Below are 21814 nucleotides of genomic sequence, written 5' to 3'. Positions count from 1 at the left end.
TAATCAAGTTTTTAGGTCTAACACAGTCAAGACACTGGCCAGAGGAATAGTTAAAAGAATGTTTTTCATGTGAAAAATACTACACAACGTGTTTCATAGACTACTGTACCAATATTTGCCATTAAAACAAAGGAAAGTTAGCTCTAGTCCTATTTAAATAAGGAAAGCATCACACAGTGTTTGCTATTGGCCATGTAGTCATTTAGACATTGCTCTCCGGAGTTCCCTCTCCTTGGATGTTTGCACTATCTCTTCATGAAATAAATTAGAGCAGCATATTCTATATTCATTATGTTATATACACATGGTCTACCTTTATTTTAGTTTTCCAGTCTTAGAACTCTTATCTGAACATTCTCAAATATTTACCTAATCAAGTACAATGAATAAAAACATGCTCCCAATTTTGTTAAAGGTAGGAGTTGTTTTCAGAATATGAAAATGCAATAATTCTTCAAGGAATTCTACTCTAAATTAATTATTTTTCTGAAAAACAGTTGAGATCTCCATTTTTGTTCTGCCACTAGAATTCAACAAGTTAAAAACAGAAGAGACAGGAAAGGATTTGGCGACCCCACAGACCAAAGAAAAAATATTATGCTCAGATAGTAGTTATGTTTACACAACTTCTTTCAAAAAAAGCAGAATACTAACTGGGAAAGCAAATTTAAAATCTGACCTTCACAGCTTGAACCTGAATAATGTACTTGAGTATTTTCACACACACAGACCTTACCTTCCATGTCTTCATGCTTCTGACCCTCAGTATCTTGAATACACTGCTTTCTGTTCTTCATCTTCTTACAAAATGTAGTCTGGAAAACATAGAAACAGTTTACACAGTTCATTTAGATTGCAACTTGGAAATAAAAATTACCACTATGGATTTAACAAGTGTTCTTCAGTGCTCTCCATTTCATTATACCTTTGTAGAGTAGAAACAAGTGACATTAAGAGTTACAGATAACCTACAATCTGTTTGCAATTTATGAGCACCATTAGTGCTGTCTAGCAACTGATACTTCCAACTTGAAAAGTGTTTCTGTTCAACAAATGCAAATTTTTTGCAGTGTTTTAAGACCACCAATGGTGCTTTTTTTAAAAAAAGTTAAATGTATTGCTAAGTTTCTATGCAAACCACACCACCTAACGCTGCAGTAACTAACAACTATAAGCGGCCCTTCACAAATGGCTGAAGCAACAAAATTAAACACACAAGCACCAGAAGAGTAAGTTGCTTTCCACACCTAGCATGACTGTAGCAGAGGCAAGTGAGAAAAATGAAAGCAGTTTACACTTGCTTGCTTCTTCCTTTTGTCATACAGTTAGGACTACTGGCACTCAGACGAAAAACGCAGGGAAAGTTGTACCGAACAAGGGACAGGTGACAAACACAAGTGCAGTGGAGTATTATGAATGTGGAGGATGCACGTTTTAACTTTCTCCAAAGAAGCATTATGAAATAAGAATAAAATGGATAGAGGGTAACCTTGTGATCCACACCATATAGGTTGAAAGGATTTCATCTTGCATAAGAAACAGTAAGTGTACGTTATTTGGAGGCTTACCTACTACATGCTGAATGAAACACACTTGGAAAAAACGAAAAAATTATCTACACCAAGGACTGAATCTCCCACATTTCAAGCTCCTGTACCTACAGCAGAGATGGTATAAGAACCTAAAGCTCCAACCCAACAGCCCTAGAGGTACCAGCAGTTTTCTTCAGAATTATATAAAGCTTTTAAAATTATTATTTAAAAGGATAAATTAAAACTTTGCAAAGTTTTTGAAGAAATCAGAAATTACCAAGATTTGCTACTTAAGCATTCAAACCTGATGCAAACTGACCAAGGCTTCAAACCCCTTAATCTTTAATGCCTTTGCTAGAAAACAGGCTAGAGCTGAGAATGCCACAACCACACCCCTTAACTAAACTTCCTCATATTTTACTTATGAACTACACTGGTTTCCCTCTATCACCTGGGTATCCAGGAGGGGAGAGATGGAATTTGCCTCCCAAAACTTATCTTCTGATCAAGTCTTTATTGCTTGATCTTGGAAGCAGGAAGTGTTTTAATGATCATTTCTTATTACTGAGAAAAGAAGTGCCCCTATAAATGCCCATCACATAACACACTACTTGCTTTCTTAGGCAATCCAAGAAAGCAGAACTCTGATCTGAGTCTCAAACACAAACAGTTCATTAAAGAAATGGTCAAAACTGTGACACTAATTAGATATCTGTAATGAGAATGCTAAATGGCTTTAGCGTTGCCATTAGAAACTACTTTTTAATCCCCCAAAAGGAACATGTGAATCACATCATCTGAGGGTGGGGGGAACGGGAAGGGAGAAGGAAACAAAAACCTTGCTATCAGGGAATTTTCCCCTACACTGCAATCCTGCCTTGATACAAAAATTACTTAAGACGACATCATTATGATAAAGGCCATCAACTGTAGAGCAGCTACTAGCAGTAATACAGACTGTGTTGGAGTGAATGCCGTAAGTTGTATACAAGTTCCATTAGTAGAACAACCGCTGACCAGGCCACCACCTATTATCCTTTGCAGGTTAGGCAACATGAAACCCAGCAAACGCTAAACCACTACTTTAAAATGTAATGCCTTAAACAAGCAAGATCTGCATCAAATTAGGACAGGTAAGACCACTAAAAACACATCTGAACTTAAAATATGGGATCCAGGTCTGTTGTTTTCACTCTGATTTGCAAGAGAACTTTTCAGTGGCTTCGGTCCCAAAAAGTTTAAGTCTTGTGGTGGTGTGTGGTATTCATGCTTTTATATATAAAACATAGGAACATTCCTTCTGTTCTACAGCTTAACAAAACCTCAGCAATGCTTTACAGAAGCAGAAAAATCTGTAAGCTGTGCTCAAACCTCCCTCAACCCTCAGAAGTCCCAGGACACAACACAGCTGAGACCACTTAAAGACAAGATCAAGAATTCTGCACTCTGCATCCATCCACAGAAAAGGTTTTAAATAGACACAATCTAGACACCAAATTGTAACTTAAGCAGTAGCTGTAGAGTTCATGCTTATTGTAACAGAGTTCTTGAGTTCACTATGGCGGATTGCAGAAATAGAACCCACAGAAGCTCTTCAGATTTGTCTTCCCCCAGAAAAAGTAACCTTGTCTCCGTTGTACTCTCTCTAGACACAAAGACATCCCAAAAATTCTTGCAGTTACAGTAATTAGAAAAACAGAGATCCTAAAATTCTGACAGATTATCAGTACATCCAAGACATCCAGCAACTGAAAACACTTATGTGGTGTTTCATCACTCTTCTCACAAACCTATTATTTAAACAGATACCGAGTGCCACTAATGCATTTCACACACCACTGCATAGCACACCTTTTTGCCAGTTTGACACTGCATTTTGCCCAACACAGCGGAGGAATTTAACACTACTGAAATATAGATATTTATAAAGTAAAAGACATCAAAATTTACATACTATTTAACAAATTACCTTTGGAAAGACTGTTTTCTCTATTACGTTAAAAGGGGCATCACAGGCACTGGAATAGTGGAAGAGTTAACAGTAAAGACTGCCCTTAAACTTATAGAAGTAAAAACAGAGTTAGGAAAAGAGAACAAAGTGGTTTAGGAGGAGACAGCATGGAAAACAGGACTCTTATTTGTCCTAATATGTGACATAGTCCTTTAGATTCTTTTAAACTTCAAGAATATTTGGAAGTATTTCTCTGATTTTGTCATGCCAGCTGCACGCCATACAAGAAATCTGGAGTCTTGGGGCGGGGTGGGGGGGCAGGAGGAACAGTGAAAGAAGCAAGCTAAATTTTTTTGTCATTCTCCCAGTTACCAAATTGAATGAGATCACATGAAGACCATATTCTGTCCATATCCATGGCTAATCATGTCCCATCAGGCTAATATGTATTTGAAGGACACCAATATCCAAAGAGTACTTCTACCAGATTCCACTGACTCATGACCAACACGTTTTAGTTACGATCATTCAGTTGTTGATGTGAAATATTAGAAAATACCCCAAGACCCACACATGCAAGGCACTTGACAAGAAAGCAATAAGCACTGTACTATGTTAGTGCTAACAAAAAACAAAACCACCCCCCCCAACTCTACAGATAAAATAGTTTCTAAGGATGCCTAAAGACAGCACAGCATTTCAGCCAAGACGGTACTCTTCTGGTGCTTTTAAGTTTTCAGTGGAATTACTTTGTAAGAGAAATCTCGTTTAATTTCATATTTGAGATAACAGCAAGAATACTCTAACATATTAAACTGAAAATGGCAAACGAGGATGTTACCACACATACACACCACCACCTGATCCCCCCCATTATTTTTACAGGAGTTAAACATTTACATTTCTACGTTATTCTTCCAAAGAAGTTCCTGTTCTTGTCTTCATGGAAGGCAGGTACCAAAGACATCTGCCAACAAAAGTGCTGAGACAGAGTTAATTGTAGAACATGGGAATAGATGCATCACTGTCTGAGGAACGCAGCTTCATGACGTTCTCAAACAACTCCATAAAGCAGACTGATAGAAGTGCCACTTGCACACTAAACAAATTTCTATACAACAAAAATATAATGTGATTTATCTTTTATATTAACACAAATCTTATGTTAACACAAACTACTTCATACAATTCATAATTAAAAATACAGATTTATCTCAAGACTAATTCACTGTGCATAGAGAAAGACAGACTTGGTCTGTTCAAAGTCCTGCAACTGAATTTCTTACTGAACTAAAATCGATTACATTAAAATCTTAAAATTAAATAGGCTACTATAAATTTTCATCTGATGATTCTTCTGTACCTAATTACAAGTGACACATGAAATTAGCACATGCCTCCTTTTTGACTAACTACAAGACAAAGTCTTTACAAGCATTCTTTATGCCCTATAAATGAAAGCAACAGCTAAATACACTCTTCCTCCAATACAGTCACAGTTGAGAAACCTACCTTGACTTGAAAGGGGTTGGGGGGTGTGTGTGTGTGTGGGAATCAAGAACACATGCAACAAGATCTCCAGTAGGCAAGTGCAAAATGATGTCGGAGACTAGCTTGTTGTTTCCATAATGACTTAACTCAGGAAACATTTGTAGTTAAGCTTTCAAGGTCTTAGATACATGTTGTATCAATACTCATAGTAGCAACTTTGACTGTTCTGTTCCTATTGAAAGTATTTTCTTTTAAAAAGGATTTGTGGCACTCTTAGCTGTGTTTTGATTTCTTTACTAACTCAGGAAACAATCGGCCTCAAATATGAAACAATCGGCCTCAAATATGAAACAATCGGCCTCAAATATGAAACAATCGGCCTCAAATATGAAACAATCGGCCTCAAATATGAAACAATCGGCCGAGTTTATTTGCTTAATAAAACACCACCACCACCCTTTACTCCCATCAAAATTTTGGGCAGCAATGAGTAGGACTCTAATTTGCCCTATCCATTTTGATGGTCTTTAAGAAACCTAGGAAGGAGGTTTAAGATTCTCCCTCAGCAAGCATGGTTAAGGAAAACATCTCAATAATTAACTACATTTATAAAAACCGAGGTTGGTGGGTTGTTTTTTTTTCCTTTAGTAACTAATGGCAGAACACAGTGTGCGCTCTGGAGTTCCCCATATGGGCTCACTGTAACCTGTGGACCATTATTAGGCAAATCTAGCTGCTGATGCAAATTTTGAAAACTTTTGCCAGAAGGCTTGTGCATCTCAGGGATGGGCTGAGGAAACACTTAGTATTTCCAATGGCAGATGAACATTTGAAAAGCTTTTTACCTACTTGTATTGTTAGGTCTAACACAACACATACTCTGAGAAGAGGAAAAAACCAAGACACTATTGAGTATTTGCAAAAGCACATCAAGAACCTTCACAGCTCCTTCTACTTGGAAAAACTTTTGTCTGAAGCACCTAGAAGGTAGACTTTTTTTTCAAGTGACAATTCAGTAATATAGTCTGCCCTCCAATAAAGGAGGCTTAAACTGAGGATCTGGAAGCACTTACCCTGCATTTGCTCCTTTGTGTAGTAAAATCTCATGGCCCAGAACATTAGTGAGAACAGAACCAAGAGGCACACTGGAAAGAAGGCTTTTGATGAGGATCTTTATTCTTTGTATGGTCAAATTGCACTTTGTCTGCATTCCCAAACAGAATGCCATAGAACCAACAAAGATGAAGAGAAAGAAAGAGATCGGTGCTACGCTTTGGGTAATAGAAAAAGAAACCTTTTTCTATAGGTGGTTTAAGCCTATTCATTTAGATCCAGTGCCTTGGAAAGAATCAGAGCTATTCAGGCAAGGAGACACTGCTGATTTAAAGACTCTTTCCAGACCCTCTAAGGATGCAATTACCCAAGAAAGCTAATCTAATCTAACAGCTTGCTGCCACCAAAAGAAGCTGCTCTGTTTCTCACCACTAGAGATGGTGAGCAGACTCAGCTAAGAGCCACACCTGTGCCAGAGAAACTGCAAGTGACAGAATGGGGGAGGGAAGACTTAAAACAGAATTGCCCCTTTTGGCAGTGGCAAGGTGCTACAATAACTAAGACTTTCTTGTCAAACTGCTCCCCATCAAGGACACAGCGGTACCTAGATTACCTGCCAAGCCCAGGAAAACACCATATAAAGTCACAAGAGAAAACTGTTGAAGCCAAATGGCTAGAATTATACCATCTAAAACAGTACACTGCCTTCTGCCAACTTTCCCCTTCCCTACACAGAAAAAGAAAAAATAAAAACAAACAACCCAAAACAACACAGTGGATGTCCTCCCTGGGATTTCTTTTTCCACAGTCTAGCAGCAAGACACTGACAAGCACAATTCTGTTGCAGATGCTGGGGCTACAGCTACGTCCCTGCTAGATTCAGACCTTTCATTTTTGTGGCCTCCTTGACAACAACAGACTGAACAGCAGCTGCGGATACTCAACGCTCATGTCCAGTGTTACAGACGTATACAGGACAACACTGTAACTGCCTCCGAAGCAAGGGAGGCATGCAGAACTCAATGGAAATGTGCAATTACAGCTTGAGGAACTGCCACAGTGGTTCAGATGTGGCCGTTACCATCTAGTAACCTGTCTGACCACCCAACGAGCCAAGAGTTTCCAGGAACATTTAGAACCTGACAGTGGACACACACACCCCCCAGGTAATCTTCCTGTATAAAGCTTATAATCACAAACTGGCTTAAAATCTGCCATACAGACTTTTTCATGGTAAGTCGAGGGAATAGGCAGTGTTCCTCACCGAAGTTTAACAAAAGAGAACCTGCAAGCCACAGGCAAAACATGAGGGCAGTAAGAAAGATGTTATTTTATAAGACCTCACATATTTTAGAATATTCTTAAACTGTGAGGGATACGCCATGTCTTTTACAGACATGTGTTGAAGTGCTGCTACAAATCAGATTGAACTCTAGTGTCATCCATTTAAAACAGTTCAGTTTACTGGACAGCAAAAGAAGGTAGGCAAACAATGTCAGCAGTACCATTTCATATATCCATGCCTTGACAAGTCATGCTGATCAACAGGGTTCTCTAGTACTCTACAATTACTAACAGTAACCGAAGAATACTTTATTCATCATATGTTATTCATATGCGTAAGGTGAATAACTGTGTTCTGGCTGTACTTAGAAAAGTCACTACCCAAAAAGCTTCAGTACAACACAGAACTAAACCAGACAGACTACGAGCTTGAAAAACAAAAGTGCACCACACTTACAAACTTGTACTTTGCTGTTAATACCTCTAACAACAGCATGGTGCCAATTTAATGCTCTTAAGTGTTATTATCAAAACCAAAAGAAACCCAAACCCCAACAGATTTACATGTACGAGAAACTGAAGATAATAACAAGGTTAGTATGAACAGGTATCTATTAAGGAAATTCCCATCTCTCTCTGTACTGGGAAACTTGCACGTGGACAAGCATCCCTTCACCTCAGAATCCCAGTCATGCAGCTGGCACCCTGATCTAGCAGCCTTCGTGTTCCTTTCCTTCCAAAAATAACCAGTTTTCATTGGTATTTTTACCTAGTAAAAAAGAAAAATAAGGATGTAGGTACAGAAGAACCATTAGCACTGGAAAACAAGCAGTAACATGACAAACTCAGTAAGTCTTTTGCTAAAATTCAACTGATAAAGCTATCAGTCTTCAACAAAATTCCAAATCCCGTCTCAAGAAACCATCCAAAAGACCAAGCCATTTTATCAGTGTCAAGTAGTAGGTAACTTAAGGCAACACAAGGCACGAAGGTTTGTGAAACACTTATGTCACACACACCTCCCCCCCCCCAAGATGACACACTCACAAGGGCTGATTTGCTCATGAGAATCGTGAGCATCCACATAACTACCGGGGCAATCCACATAAAGACTAATAGCTCCACTAGCCAGAAAAGGTATATTTGACTGAAACAGTTAAAGAACCAAAGGGATATTAATTCTCTTTGTCAAAAACATACTGAAGAAAGTTTCCCCGTACACATCAGTTCTCACCATGCTATCACACAAGGCTGAGCCCCATTTTCTGAGGAAGCTCACAAAGTGGTGCAGGAAAGCTGATTACAAGCTCGCACAGCAGTTAGCAGCTTTTAGATATGACAAATTTGAGTTTGGTACAGAACTACAGCTACCTTACTGGCATTGATGGGCAATTATCTACAGAAGGCAAATTTCACTTCTCATCTTTCTGCACTGTCAACTGTAAAACACTTTGTTCCACTAGGATAGGTGGCAGAAGTTTAGGATGTTGCCTGAACACGTACTAAGGGCTCCTACCCAGTAAACAACAATGAGAAACTGTACTTCAGCAGATTCCCTCCAGAAGTCAATCTAAATCAATTATCCCTGCAGCATTTTCAGCATCTAGCAGCAGTTGTGAGGTTAACTCATCAGACCACATGAGATTACATACCAAAGTATAGTGAAATGACAGCTCTGTACTACCAGTACGTTCAGGTGGTGACTGACAACCAAGACGGTCCAGTGGTTATAGAACCATAGAATCATTAAGGTTGGAAGGTTGGAAAAGACCTCTAGGATCATCAAGTCCAATTAGGCAAATTCAGTTTGCAGACCAAGAACTAGATGAAGCTAAACTTGCTATGCTGCAAGGAGAGAAGGGAAAAAAATAAAAATCAGCACTTTGGGGAGTTAAGTTTTCAGTCTCATTTGATTCAAAGTATATATTCACCACTGATCGATCTAGCCTGTAATTTAAAGCTACGCTTGTGTCCTACTAGCTCTTTAGCAACGTTTCTCATGTCTGCGAGAAAACCCCTTCCCACTCTGCCAGAGGACAAGCTTGGTTACTCAAGCCTCTGCCAGCTCTTCACAATGCAAAAGCAGTGAGGACAAAGCCACGTAGCTTCCCTACACCCTGAACTAAGGCAATTTTGCAGGGTAGCTCCTCAGTAAGGCTGCCACTCATAACACTGCTTTGCAAAGAGGTTCCGAATTGTATGAGACAATCCCAGACCTAATCTTTACAGAAGTCCACAGCTGAGTCCCTGACAGCCATAAGAAGGAACTCTTGCTGGAGCTATGGTGAACTCCCCCAGGAAAAAACAGCTTCATTTATACAGAATACAGGGTGAGCAGAACCTTCTGAAGACTGATACAAGATGATAAAATGTATATTCACAGAAATTAAGAGACCACCCTGTTTTGCTTTCCAAAACAGTATTTTCATCTGAAGGCAATTTGTTCTGCGCTGCTGTTTCACACATGCATGGGTACGATAAGACTCCCAACAGAAGCAGCATGATACCACAACCGACCCTGTAGGGAGAACATGCGTGTATGCCAGGAGCTAAGTCATGTTGTTTCACATACTGCTGATAAAACACTGAAGTACCATAGTGATTAACAGAATACAAAGAAATATGAAAGAGAAAATAGCGTACATAACATTATCTCACAACATGTACAGTTCAGCACTTAGGTGTTTCTTCTAAGTAGTCTGTGACTAAACTGGGTGAAATTGAGATTTACAAATAACAGGAACTAATTAGGGATTGGGTACTATTGTCATGGTGCACATGGTTCAAGTAAATAAATCAAACCAGCATAAACTCGTGACCTTGCCTTCTGCTGCTGAGGTCACATGCATACTTTCACAGCAGGAAGGGATTGCATTACATACCAAAGTCAGCAAAAATGGCTCAGCCATTTCCAAGAACAGTTTAAAAAAAAAAAACACCTACTTTTTTCTAGTCACTTGGAAGCACCAGTATTTTCATGCTTTCCACCAAAGAGCAGATATTTGGCAGTGTGTCTCTGAGATCAAGAACATGCTTTCCACATAAGCAACCCTTCCACCCTTCCAAATCTGGCCATGCCATAGATCTAGGAAAAAAAAAGGTTGCATTTACTCAAGAAATCTTTGCTAGTCATTGCATTGAATCTTTTCCCCGGAAGCTGGATCTGTGCTTAGCATACACTGATAATTTGAAGTTCCTATCCCATTGCTACACTGCACATGCAACATTCCCACAAGATGAATGAGCGTACTTCAGCCAGTGCTATGGCAACACAGCAGGACTTGTTGCTATCATTTCTCTGATGCCGAAGAAACTAGGAAGACCATCTTTATTTTTCTTAATACCATCCTAAACATGCCCAAATAGGTGGGCTTAAACACCAGGGATGCAGGAGCTGAACCAAAAGACCTTGCAAAGGCAGAAGTGGAAAAGCTAAGACCCTTTAACAGTAGAAGGAAAAACGATGGGCAAAACTCATGGAGTAAAACTGAACTCAAATGAAGAGCTCAGGGGCAGTAGCAATGGCAAGAAGCACATTTAAGATGCAAAAAAATAACGGTGGCAACAAAACCAGAGTGGTAGGTGATAAGAAAAGTATGTTGAGCCAAAGAAGAAAGGGCTGAATCCAGCAAAGGAAGAAATAGCATGCAGCTGTCCAATTACAAACCATTATTTCTTCTTTCACCTGCATCATGGTAGTCTTATTTCTCAGCTTCTGAATGTTGAACCCTGCAAACTGAAGGGCATCCCTCTAACAGAATTTATGTAACATACAGGCTCCCCTATAATTTTGTGGATTTACTGAAATGGAAAAAAACGCACTACAGAAAATTGCACGAAACCATACACACAAGCTTGATAAAAATATACTGAATTTGAGTCCTCTATTAAAAGCGTGCTGTTCTTTCATTTTAAGCATCAAATCAAGAGCTTAGGGATATGACATGTTCTTCTGGTATTACAAAAAATAAGTTTCTGTAAAAAGTAATTTCAGCTTACATGTAAAATATACAGACATTGATTCAAAAACAAAAGAAAATAACGGCCATTTAAAAGTACATTTTGCCTCTCTGAGGCATACTCTTTAAAAAGCGCTAGATGAAAGCTGTGGTGTCAAAAACACAGTCCTCAAGCTCCTTTTGATTTTGAATAGCAGCTTTTTATAAGGTCAGGTCAAAGACCTACACTAACCTCTTACAAAACTTGGACAAAAAGAGATGCTATCTTTTTTGAAAATGGTGGAAAATTTAAGTTTGTAAAGGATTTGTGACAACTGAAATAACTGTATTTGCGCAGAATCTCCTACAATATTTCTAGAATAACACTGCATTAGACATAATTTCTGAAGTAGTAAATAGGTGGGGAATAAGCAGTTTTGATTAATGTTGATTTTGTTTTCACATCCCTTACTCAGTGATAACTTTCAAGATAACTAAAATTAAGCGAGGAAACCTTCCCTCATGTACCTGTTTTCTAAATGCCAATAGCAACATACAAAAGGTAACAGAAACTGTTAACTACTTGACAGGGAAAAGCCAGATCAGAGGTTGAAAACACCACCTGAACTCCATCACCTTTCCATTCAACTTGTGAAGAGAGTCTACTAACAGAAAAACATGTCAATCACCATTTTGGGTTACTTTCACCACACAGATGTCATCGAGAAATCACTTATAACACAACAGTACTTTACCATGAATTCTTAAGTAACCAACCTGGTTTTTGTTATAATCGATTATTCCACCTCATTGCAAAGCTTCAAAAAGAACTTAACCTTCCCACACCAACAAATACTAGAAGCCCCTTACAACGATGAGCCCCATTCTCATTCGAAGTTTCTCACCAGAATAACAATCACAAAATAACCACTGGTACCAACTGACTTTTCCAATAGTTGTATAAGGAGCCTTCTTGCTCAGGCTCATGAAACTAGACTTTTAAAATCACAGCTGCATAGGTTTAGAGGGAAGAATACACTTTCCCTTCACTGTTATAGATATCTTTATTTGGTAACATCTCTAAAACAAAACTCCAGTGAGCTCAAGGCAGTCCTAACGCACTGCTTTTCTCCAACTGTTTCACAGGACTTCTGATTACTTTATGTCACACCTATCTATCCGTGGGGTTACTACCTTTTATATTGCAAGTAACAAACTAAGAACAGTTTAAAAAAATGCAAAACAGCGTACAAGAAGTGCTTACTCAATGCCTGGACAGAAAGCAGAGAAGAATTTCATTGTCCCTCCTCTGTCTGGAATTGCTGAAGTTATTTGCTCTGGATAGTAAGCAGTCCAACTAACACTGCTCATCTACCTTCCGATTCTACCTTAAAACTCAAGTTTTGAATATCAGTACAACTCAGTGTCACGTAAGGGTCTCCATCTCCCCTGTGGCACACCAGGAAAGGTAGAAGTCTTCACTGCTGCAGTTTTGACCTGTGTTGCTGTCTAAAAGTATGGACATACACTAGGACTTCTGTCGAGACACCGATCCCATGGAATTTCACGTTCCTTATTACTGCTGGCAGTCTAACAAAAGCCAGGTAGTAAGTAGAGAGTCAACAAGTGTTAACTCACTTGACGTTTCCAAGATATTTCATAATAGCTTGGAAAAGTTCCAAACATCATTAAATGTATCAGTCAGGTTTACTCGCAGATCGTACCTTTGAAGGCAGATCACAATTAAGCAGTACTTACAGACCTCATAGCAGAGGAACAAAGATTGCATTTTAATGGGAGTTCACCAATCCTTAAATAAAACCTGCATTAAGACAGACATCATTATTAGTGTCTATTAGAAAAAGTGATCAGATACTGTAATTTACCACAGTAGTAGGCTTTAGAAAAAAGCTTCTGGAAGACATATTTCTTCTTCCCAATTTGCTCTACATATCCATTTTTTTTTTAAAATATACAAGCACCCACATTAAATAATCGGAAATAATCTCAGAAAGTTAAGAAAAAAATGCCACTGGCTACAGAATCATCAAATTAAAATGTTACTTTTCGTGCTTGCTGTGATGGAGCATTTTTGACTTAAAATTCAAATTTTACGTTCTCACATTAAAAAAAAGAAATACTGTAGCTTGTGAAACAATGAAAATTTGTGAGACAGCATTACTTGATAGTAAAAAAATAAATGGCCAAAAATATTCGTTTTAGCACAACATACACAAGTGTAAGGCATAGATGCACGTATGCCTACAGGCGTGCATCTATACAAAGTTTATTTTAATCTGGCCTACTCGTACATAACTAAGTGTAGTATTTTGATCATCCTTTGTCAAGTCAGTTAACAATTTCCCCAGCCTAGAAGTTACAACTTCCACATTTGGTTAATTAGCTTTCCTCAAGACTTTTACTAGAAGAAACAATCTGATGTGCCATAAAAATAAGCTGTAGGAAAGCAGAATGTTTCTAAAAGCAAGAGCCAACTTCCTTACCACTTTTTTTTTTTTTTTTTTTAATTCTTAACAGAGAAAAACTACTTGTTGAACCTGGTGTGGGCCAATGAGGTACTGAATATGCTTATTCAACCTCTGAGAGCCCCTCCAATGCAGTCACCCTGCCTTTGGCTCTCCCCCAGACCCAGATGTTGTGAGGTGATGGGCAGCCGTTCAGGACAGCAGAGCTGCAGCCTTAGGGAACAGAAAGGCAGACACGCGTTCACCTTCCAGCAGCTGCAGTCCTACATTTGTTATTTCACAACTGCAGCTAACTTTTATGCAAGAGAATCATCCCACTCAAGTGGTTCAGGGTACCAAAACCAAGCAACTTTTAAACCCAGAAGAGTGACGTTCAAAGCTTTCTGCTTGCAAACTGTGTCCATATCCTCCACTTTTGGGTAAAAAGAGATCAAACAGGTAGGGAACAGAAGATACAATGTCACTGCACTCATACCCTCTCATATCAAGGTTGCTGCCCTTCAGGGCAAGGTGGACAAATACATAGATGAAACGAAATGTGCCTTCGCTACTGAAAAGCCATGAACTAGCCCTTGTTTTGAACCACTCTACAGAATATGCGCATTAGAGACCTCTAGTATTTATGACTACTGAGAACGGTTACGGTATAGATCTGTTTAACACTGTATGTCCAACTCGCAAAAAAAAAAGGGGGGGAGGCTGGGGGGGGGGAAGAGCAATGTTGAGATTGATAGAATCTACCTCAATCTTAAGTGGTCTTGTGGCTTAATTGTAACCATTCCAGAATTCATTCAGACAAATTGATAACAATGGTTGACAGCAGTGCATAATCAGTTTAGCTATCAGCAGGAACTGGACCGCGTATTTTTGTTACTGCAAGGCCTTTTTTTCTCCCTCACCTTAGATTGCTGGCAAAGAAAATGCCAACACTGAAGAGTGGACTGACAGAAGGCCAGGCTTCATGGATTTTGGTGTAGGTAGGGCAAGTCAGTCCATCAGACTTTTTCTAGCAGTGTTTTTTTACCTCCCATTAATATCATATATGTTTAAACACAGCATTAATCGAAATAAAATCATCCTTACAATAATTACTAGATAAAACTAATTTTAAATCACTTAAAGGTTTGTACAGGTTTTTTAGTACTCAGGACAGCGGAAACTGAGAAGATTCCACAAAGAATCCCTATTACAGGGGAAAAAAAACCCAGCAACAGATGTTTGTAACCAGAGCAGAACCATCTACAAGTTTTATAAAACCAGAAGCTAGAAGTCATGGATCAACTGTGTCAAACTACAGTCAGTCGAGAGCACAAAGTAACTATCACCTGGGTGTTTTGAAGTGATAGCTGAGTAACTGGAGAATGAAACAAACTTACATCTCTCAGCGGAGTCAAACTCGCCAACCTTCACATACTGTGTTTCAGCACCATAAATTCACGTTCAAAAAACTCACCAAATTCCTGGTGAAGTGTTCCCAACCTTACAGACAATCTGAATGCAAGATAAACTAGTGAACCCGGCTTTACTGCTCTTAAAGAAGGTCTGAAAAACATTCAAGACCATTTGGATGAGAGCGATTCCTCCCCCCTCAAGGCCACAAAGCTGTCGTCCATTCTGCTTGTTCACAAGCAGACTTTGAGGTGAGTGGAACATGAAAGAAAATGGACGTATTTCTCATTTGGGCCACCTGTCACTCTGGAATTTGACATATCAGCAAATGTAAACTACTGAAAAGAAAGCTGCAAAAGATTTAACATTGTGCCTAGAAGTCTAAACAGCCTCCTCTCGCCCCAAGTATTTGTCATGTTGTCTAAGGAAAACAGAACAACAAACATTATATTCCTAGAAATCCTAAAGGAAACATTTGAAAAAGTACTTGGGATTAGTTCCAAGGCTTTTCCAAGTGACTCAAAAGGATGCTATCCATTTTTTAAAATCTTGTGAATCTCTAAATACAGCTTTCCAGTTAAGAGAGACATGGATTACCATGTATGATCAATCAAATAACAGTGAATTTTAGTCACCCTGTAATTTCATTTAAGAAGCCTACTATTTATTTCTGCTAAGATTGAAAGAAACCATGACAAATCGACTAAGGATTTCCCCCATTCCTCTTCTCCCATGGTGTAGGAGAGTCTGAATATCCACATAGCAAAACTCTAAGTTAGATTACACTTCCCTTAAAACCGTGATCCACTGGAAGCAAACTAAAAGCCCCCAATACATTAGCGATACGCAAACATAACGTCAGACTCTTACATTAGCTAGATGTTCCTTTAAGGTTACCAAAGCCGTAAAAAGCTATAAAATTACAATCTTAAAACAGCCGCTCAATAATCAGGAGCATTCCAATCCATTATATAATTATTACTTAGATGTGAACAGCCTTAACCGTCTCTTGACATTTTAAATAGATGATTCTTTGCCAACAGTACCTAGTTACTGATACTAAACAAACAGTAATTACCCGGCCTTTCTCTCTGTGATCTCATTCTTCCTAAAAACTTAACATTAATTGGCAATCTAAAACAAAAACTTTGCGCGAGGTCGGGGACCAGCTTTTAGTCCCACCAAAACTGTTTTGCTTCCAAGTTATAAACGTGGAGATAGGTTGTGAAAGATAAGTTACATTTGGGGCTCGGGCTAATAATATTCTTTAATACTCACCAAAGGGAAAAAAGAAAAAATTAGGACACGATGTACTCTAGAAGACAGGAGGAGCCGGAGTCGCTGACTGGCTCGATAACCGTATCCCTTCCCGGCTCCAGCGTTGCTCGGTGCAACTCCGCCAGTGTTTAAGCCAGCCGCGATTCCACCGCGGCACAAAAGCAAAGCTGGGCTTTAAGTTGAGCCTCTCCGAGCAACTTCTCCGCGCCTGCAAAGTCTTCCAGCAACTCCTGCTGCCCGGGGCCGCTCCTCCAGCAAACGCTGCCGGTACTTACAGCGGCGGGCGGCCGGTTCGGCCCCGCCGAACCTTCTACCGGGAAGGAGGGGGGCAGCGGTACCCCCCGGGACCGGGATCTTTGTTCAGGCCAGGCGGGGAGGTCCCCGCGCAGGGCTGCCGCCCCCTCACAACCCCCCCCGGCGCAGAGGGGCCCGGCGGGTCGCCCCGGCCGCCCCCCCCCGGCTTTGTTCCCCCCTCTCGCCCGGCGTGCCCGGCCTCCCCCCCTCGCGCCCCGCCACGGCCTGTCAGGGCGGCCGGGCCGAGCCGGGGCAGGCCAGCCTCCCGGCCAGCGCCACGACGCCGGCGGCCACAGGAGGGGACCCGGGGGGGACACGGGGCCGGCGGCAAACTCCGCCCTCCTCCCGGCGGAGCGGCAGGACCGAGGCCGGCGGGCTCAGCGCGCAGGCGAAGGCCCCGGCCGGGCGGGAGGGCAGCACCGCCCCCCCCTTCCCTTCCCCTCCCCTCCCCTCCCGTCCCGTCCCTCCCGCCCGCCGCCGTCCCACGCCGCGGAACGGCCCCGAGCACTTTTCCTCCCTGCACGGAGGCTCCCGAGGGAGGCGCCCCCCTGCCCCCGCCCGCCGGTGCTCACCTGGCGCTGCCGCGTCCCCGAGCGCGGTCGCTGCCCCGCGGCCACCCGCGGGAAGGGGAGGCTCCGGTGCCCCGCGCCTCGAGCCGCCTCGGGGCTTCCGGGAGCGGCACCCGGGAGGGCGGCCCCAGCCCCGGCCCCAGCCCCCAGCCCGGCCCGGCTAGGCTCGGCTCAGCGGGGCCCCGCGCCGCGGCCGCCGGGCCACATGTCCGCGCGCCGCCGGGAGTGCGCAGCGCCGGCGGGGGCCGCAGGGGGGCGCTGCGCCGCCGCCTTCCGCCACGGGGCGGGGGCGGGGCGGGGGGGGCGGTGTCGTGGCGGCGGGCGGGCGGCGCAGCCCACCAGAGAGACGGCTCCAAACCGTCTGGCGGTGGCGGGGCACTGTGGGACGGGTCCTCCGGCGCCCCCTTGGGGAGGGGAGGGACGGGGCGGGGGAGCTGCCGGAAGACGACGGGAGGCGGGAAGGGGAGAGCACGTGACCTGCAGCCGTCGGGGAGGAGCCAATGGGAGGAGGGGGCGGGGCTGGGCTGCGCGTCGTGGGCGGGGTCGCCCCCTGGTGGCGGAGGTGGGGCGCGGCTGAGGGAGCAGCGGGTGGTAACGTCATCTGAGCGCGACGGGGGGCACCCCCAGTGCCATTTTTTGTGTATTTATTTATTTTTAAATTATAATTTTAATAAAATCATCCAAAAAGCGCTTTGGGCGGAGCCTGGGAGCAGCCTGGCTCCAGCCCCGCGACTCCGCAGGCAGAGGCAGCGCTGCTGCAGCCAGCGCCCAGGGAGTCCCACCAGCCACCGCTCGCGTCAGCGGCGGTTGGTGCCTGCTGGTGCTTGTTGGCCTCACAGGAGTAGCAAGGTTTAATCCTTATATATTTGTATGACCAGTTTTTTCCAAACAATTCACCATGTTGTCCTACATCCTGATTATAGCAAACCGAAACGTTGTTCGATGCAGCAGCGTCTCTACCGCGGCGCCACCACACTGTGAGCCTGCCCGTAGCTCCTTCATGCAGGCTCGGAAGCAGCGGGGAGCTGAGGAGGAAGCCGTGGAGCGCCAAACCTGCAGCTGAAGCCCCAGGGCAAGACACCTGCCATAGCAACAAACACCAGGGAAGGGGAACCAGCCACCCCAAATACACAGGCTTGGTTGAGTGTTTCCTCGGGTGCAGGATGAAGTTGTTGCAGCCTGAGTGGAGTAAAACATGCCAGCGTCAGTCTGTCAAGAATGATGATACCTTATTAGTTGCCATGATTACTGACGGAGTATTAATTTAGGATTAACTCAGAAGAGCTTGAATTAAGTAAGAGCAGGCTGTGGGGACAGTGTGTAAGAAGAGTCACAGGAAGGAAAAGACTTAATTCATTAGCAGGCTGCAGGGAAATGTAATAAGAAGGAAGACTATAGTCATAGGTAGGAAAGCACAGACTTAAGAATGGAGATTAAATGTTTAAGATAAGTCTCACTTTAAAGTTATTAAGGTTAATGAACTCCCCAAATCTTCAATGGAATCATCTAAAGAAAGGAGTAAGCTGTTTTGAAGGTTGGGATTAAAGAAACCCCTGTTATAATGTAAGAAAGATGACTTTCAGTGCTGTGTTTTGAATAGACTGCAATCTTGAATGACCCTAGAACAAGACACTGAAGCCATTAAGAAGGGAGAACGACAGCAGAAAAACAACTGTGTGTTTGGCTAGCTGACCACAGAGGTAAGGCTTTGTTGCAAGGAAGGCATACTATACAGAACTGCTGTATGTTATTTTTTAAATTAAAATTACTACTAAGTCATTTGGGACTCAGAGATGCAGAGAAAGCGTCAGTATTCACTGTTTCTGTCACAAGTCACGAAGACATTTCTGTCATTTGCTCATGCTGCACAGATCATGTTGTGCAGAAGAGCCAGGCAAGCTGAAGAGAAGTGTCTGTGAGAGAGGAATGCAAAAAGAAACACTCATCACTTCTGAGGTGCTGTCTGTACTTTTGTTTGATCCTCTGTATATCTTACATCCATTCCAGCACTGGCCTTTATAGCTACTCAGACAACTTCAAGATATGTGGTAACAGAAGAATGGCTTTGGCCCTTTGTCATCCACTTTTTGAGATGGGCATGTACCGTACGCTGTTTACGATAGAGAGAAAAATCTGGGACTTCAGTTCTGGCAAATATATCTTGAATTTTCCTGTGTGTACAGGTAGTTCCAGCCCACAGAGATTTCCAGTTTGACTGGGGCTGAAGGGTAGTGCTGTCCAGTTGGATGTCTGCTCCCAAAACCAGCCTGTCAAGGATGAGCGGTCGGTCAGTTCTGTCAAAGGAGGGCAGCATGAGATGCAGCTCATTCTGTCTGCTCTGTGCCTGGTGAAAGTGAGTTCATGTTTTGTACAGGGATATAGAAGTAGGGGGTCACAAACTCCTATTTCCTACTAACCTCTGTAAACCCTATGACATAGGCACATTAATAAATTTAATTAGCTCTACTTATTCACACACCCATTAGTGTTTCTCAAAAATCAAGACGAGGGGACGGTTTGGCCTGAAGGGATAGATGAAATGTAATTGGGAATTGAGGTGAAGATGGCAGGAAAGGAGGTATTAGAGTGGGACAAAATTAATAGTGGGCGAGATGTGAGAACCAGCCGCTTTTGCTGAAAGGAGAATCTTACTTTCACAATATTATGATTTAGGAGCCCAGCTTGTGTTTTTTGACATCTGATTTCTTTTTCTCCATGTTTTAGGATGGAAAAACCATAATTTTTTTAGGCTGTCCTTACGTATTCTAAAGTCTTTAGCTTCTTCAAGTGTTCTTCAAATGACTGATGGCAGATGTTGCCCTTAGTCAAAGTGGACACCACAACCCATAAATCCTTTGTAATCAAGGATTGGACTAGTGAAGACAGTTACTATTGCCTGTTGTCTTTCATAGTTAGGCATAAGTAGGACTGTTTCTTCATTTTCCAGCTGGTTTCAGAATGTTCTACTCAAAAATTATGAGTAAACCCCAAACTGCAGGAGGCACATGATTTGTAGCAGTACTTTGGAGTCTCTTTGTGTGTGCCCTGTGTTTTATTTGGGGAGTGTACTCTGCCCACATTTTCAGTTTCTCTACAGCCACAAGAGCTAGAAAATTCCCTGAAGCTGAGCCTTGCTGACTTGTGTGTCGCTCAGGGTGCAGTGTTGTGTGAAAGCAGAAGCAGAGCCGTACTTGTGGTGCAGCTGTGAGCACAAGTAGAAGCCAGATGTGCAAGAAGGAAACTGGAAGACATGCATGGGAGAATGGCGTGAATGAGGGCATGGTCCTTTAGAGAGGGGAGCAACAGGGACTGTGGTACTAGAAATAAGAATGGTATTAGGGAGAGGGCGGGAAATTATGGCAGGATAGACCATGAGATTTTGATCATAATATGGTAGACATAGCATAGAAGGGGAGGTGGTATATGAATGTCCTGGTTTGGGCGGGGATAGAATTAATTTTCTTATAGAGTTAATTAACTAGAGTTAATAGTAGCTGGTACATGGCTATGTTTTGGATCTGTGCTAAAAACAGTGTTGATAATGTGGAGATGTTTTAGCTGTTGCTGAGTAGTGCTTACACTAGTCAAGGACTTTTTCAGCTTCCCATGTTCTGCCGGGTGCACAAGAAGCTGGGGCAGGGGGTGACATGCAGCTGGGACAGCTGACCCGAAGTGACCACACGTAATAAGCCTGAACAAGCCTGAAGTGGTATTTCTGGAGTCTTGAAGCTTCCAGCACTATATTCTGTCTCTGGAAGAGATAAAATTAAAAAAATTTAGCATAGTGGGTTGTTCTTCCTATTGTGACACTGTTGGGAGTGATCAGTTAAAGCAGCCAAAATGTCCTATGCCCAGAGAACAAAAGAACCGTTGATGTATTTTTGCTGTCTGATTTCAGATGCTTATTTGAGCAATGAACGATTCATATATTTGGCTCTTGGACTGTAAGCTTTTGAAGAATGTAGATATATTCAAATGGCATAAAAAATATCTGAACTCTGAGAGTTTATTCAGAGCTCATTCACCCACTCTGCATCCATACAGGGTCAGTCATGCATGTGTTGCTCCTTCACCATCTCTGGTGGTCACCTCTCTATTCCAAAGTCTCCTCAAGCAGGCTATTTCTCTGGTTTAAAATTGATACTTCTGGAAAGCTGTTCCTGATCCTTAACCAGGATTCTTCCTGCTGCATCAGAAGCCTGTATGTTTGGTCCTGTCCAACATAAGCACTGGGAATGGATTGTCCCCTTCCTCTTCACAACAGATTTTTACCTGCTTTTAACTTTTTAAATTCCTTCTCAATTTTTCCTTAGGTTAAATAGGATTAAAAAGCCTACTGAAATAAAATATACGATGTGCTCAGTCTGTCCTATCCAAGGGGCCTGTTACTCTGCTGTAAAAAGAAATGAGATTGGTTTGGCATCAGTTGTTCTTGAAAAATTAGTGTTGGTCCTTATCTTCTTCTTGTCTTTGAAGTACTTACAAATTGGTTTATTCATTATTTTTTCCAGAAATTTTCTGGGGATCGATCTCACCCTCTTTACAGCAA

The 21814-nt window shown here is 42.1% G+C and overlaps 1 protein-coding gene across 2 annotated transcripts in view; it reads right to left on the bottom strand.

Annotated features, from left to right (window-relative positions):
• The window catches only part of SCAF11 (SR-related CTD associated factor 11), a 48269-nt gene extending 30837 nt beyond the window's left edge, over positions 1-17432 (bottom strand). The window contains exons 1-2 of one of the 2 annotated variants that reach the window (XM_075080959.1): positions 17269-17432; positions 737-815 (exon numbers count right to left, since the gene is read on the bottom strand). In XM_075080959.1, the coding sequence (XP_074937060.1) occupies positions 737-797 (61 nt within the window). In that variant the 5' untranslated portion in view covers positions 798-815; positions 17269-17432. Of the gene's footprint in view, positions 1-736; positions 816-16402; positions 16703-17268 lie in introns of those variants that run through there. The other variant, XM_075080957.1, reaches the window with a different exon arrangement.
• Positions 17433-21814: the final 4382 nt, after the last annotated feature.

The sequence above is a fragment of the Phalacrocorax aristotelis genome, chromosome 1 (assembly GCF_949628215.1).
Source record: "Phalacrocorax aristotelis chromosome 1, bGulAri2.1, whole genome shotgun sequence".
Lineage (NCBI taxonomy): Eukaryota > Metazoa > Chordata > Aves > Suliformes > Phalacrocoracidae > Phalacrocorax > Phalacrocorax aristotelis.
The sequence above is the reverse complement of the archived record's forward strand: the minus strand, read 5'-3'. Positions and strand labels throughout refer to the sequence as shown.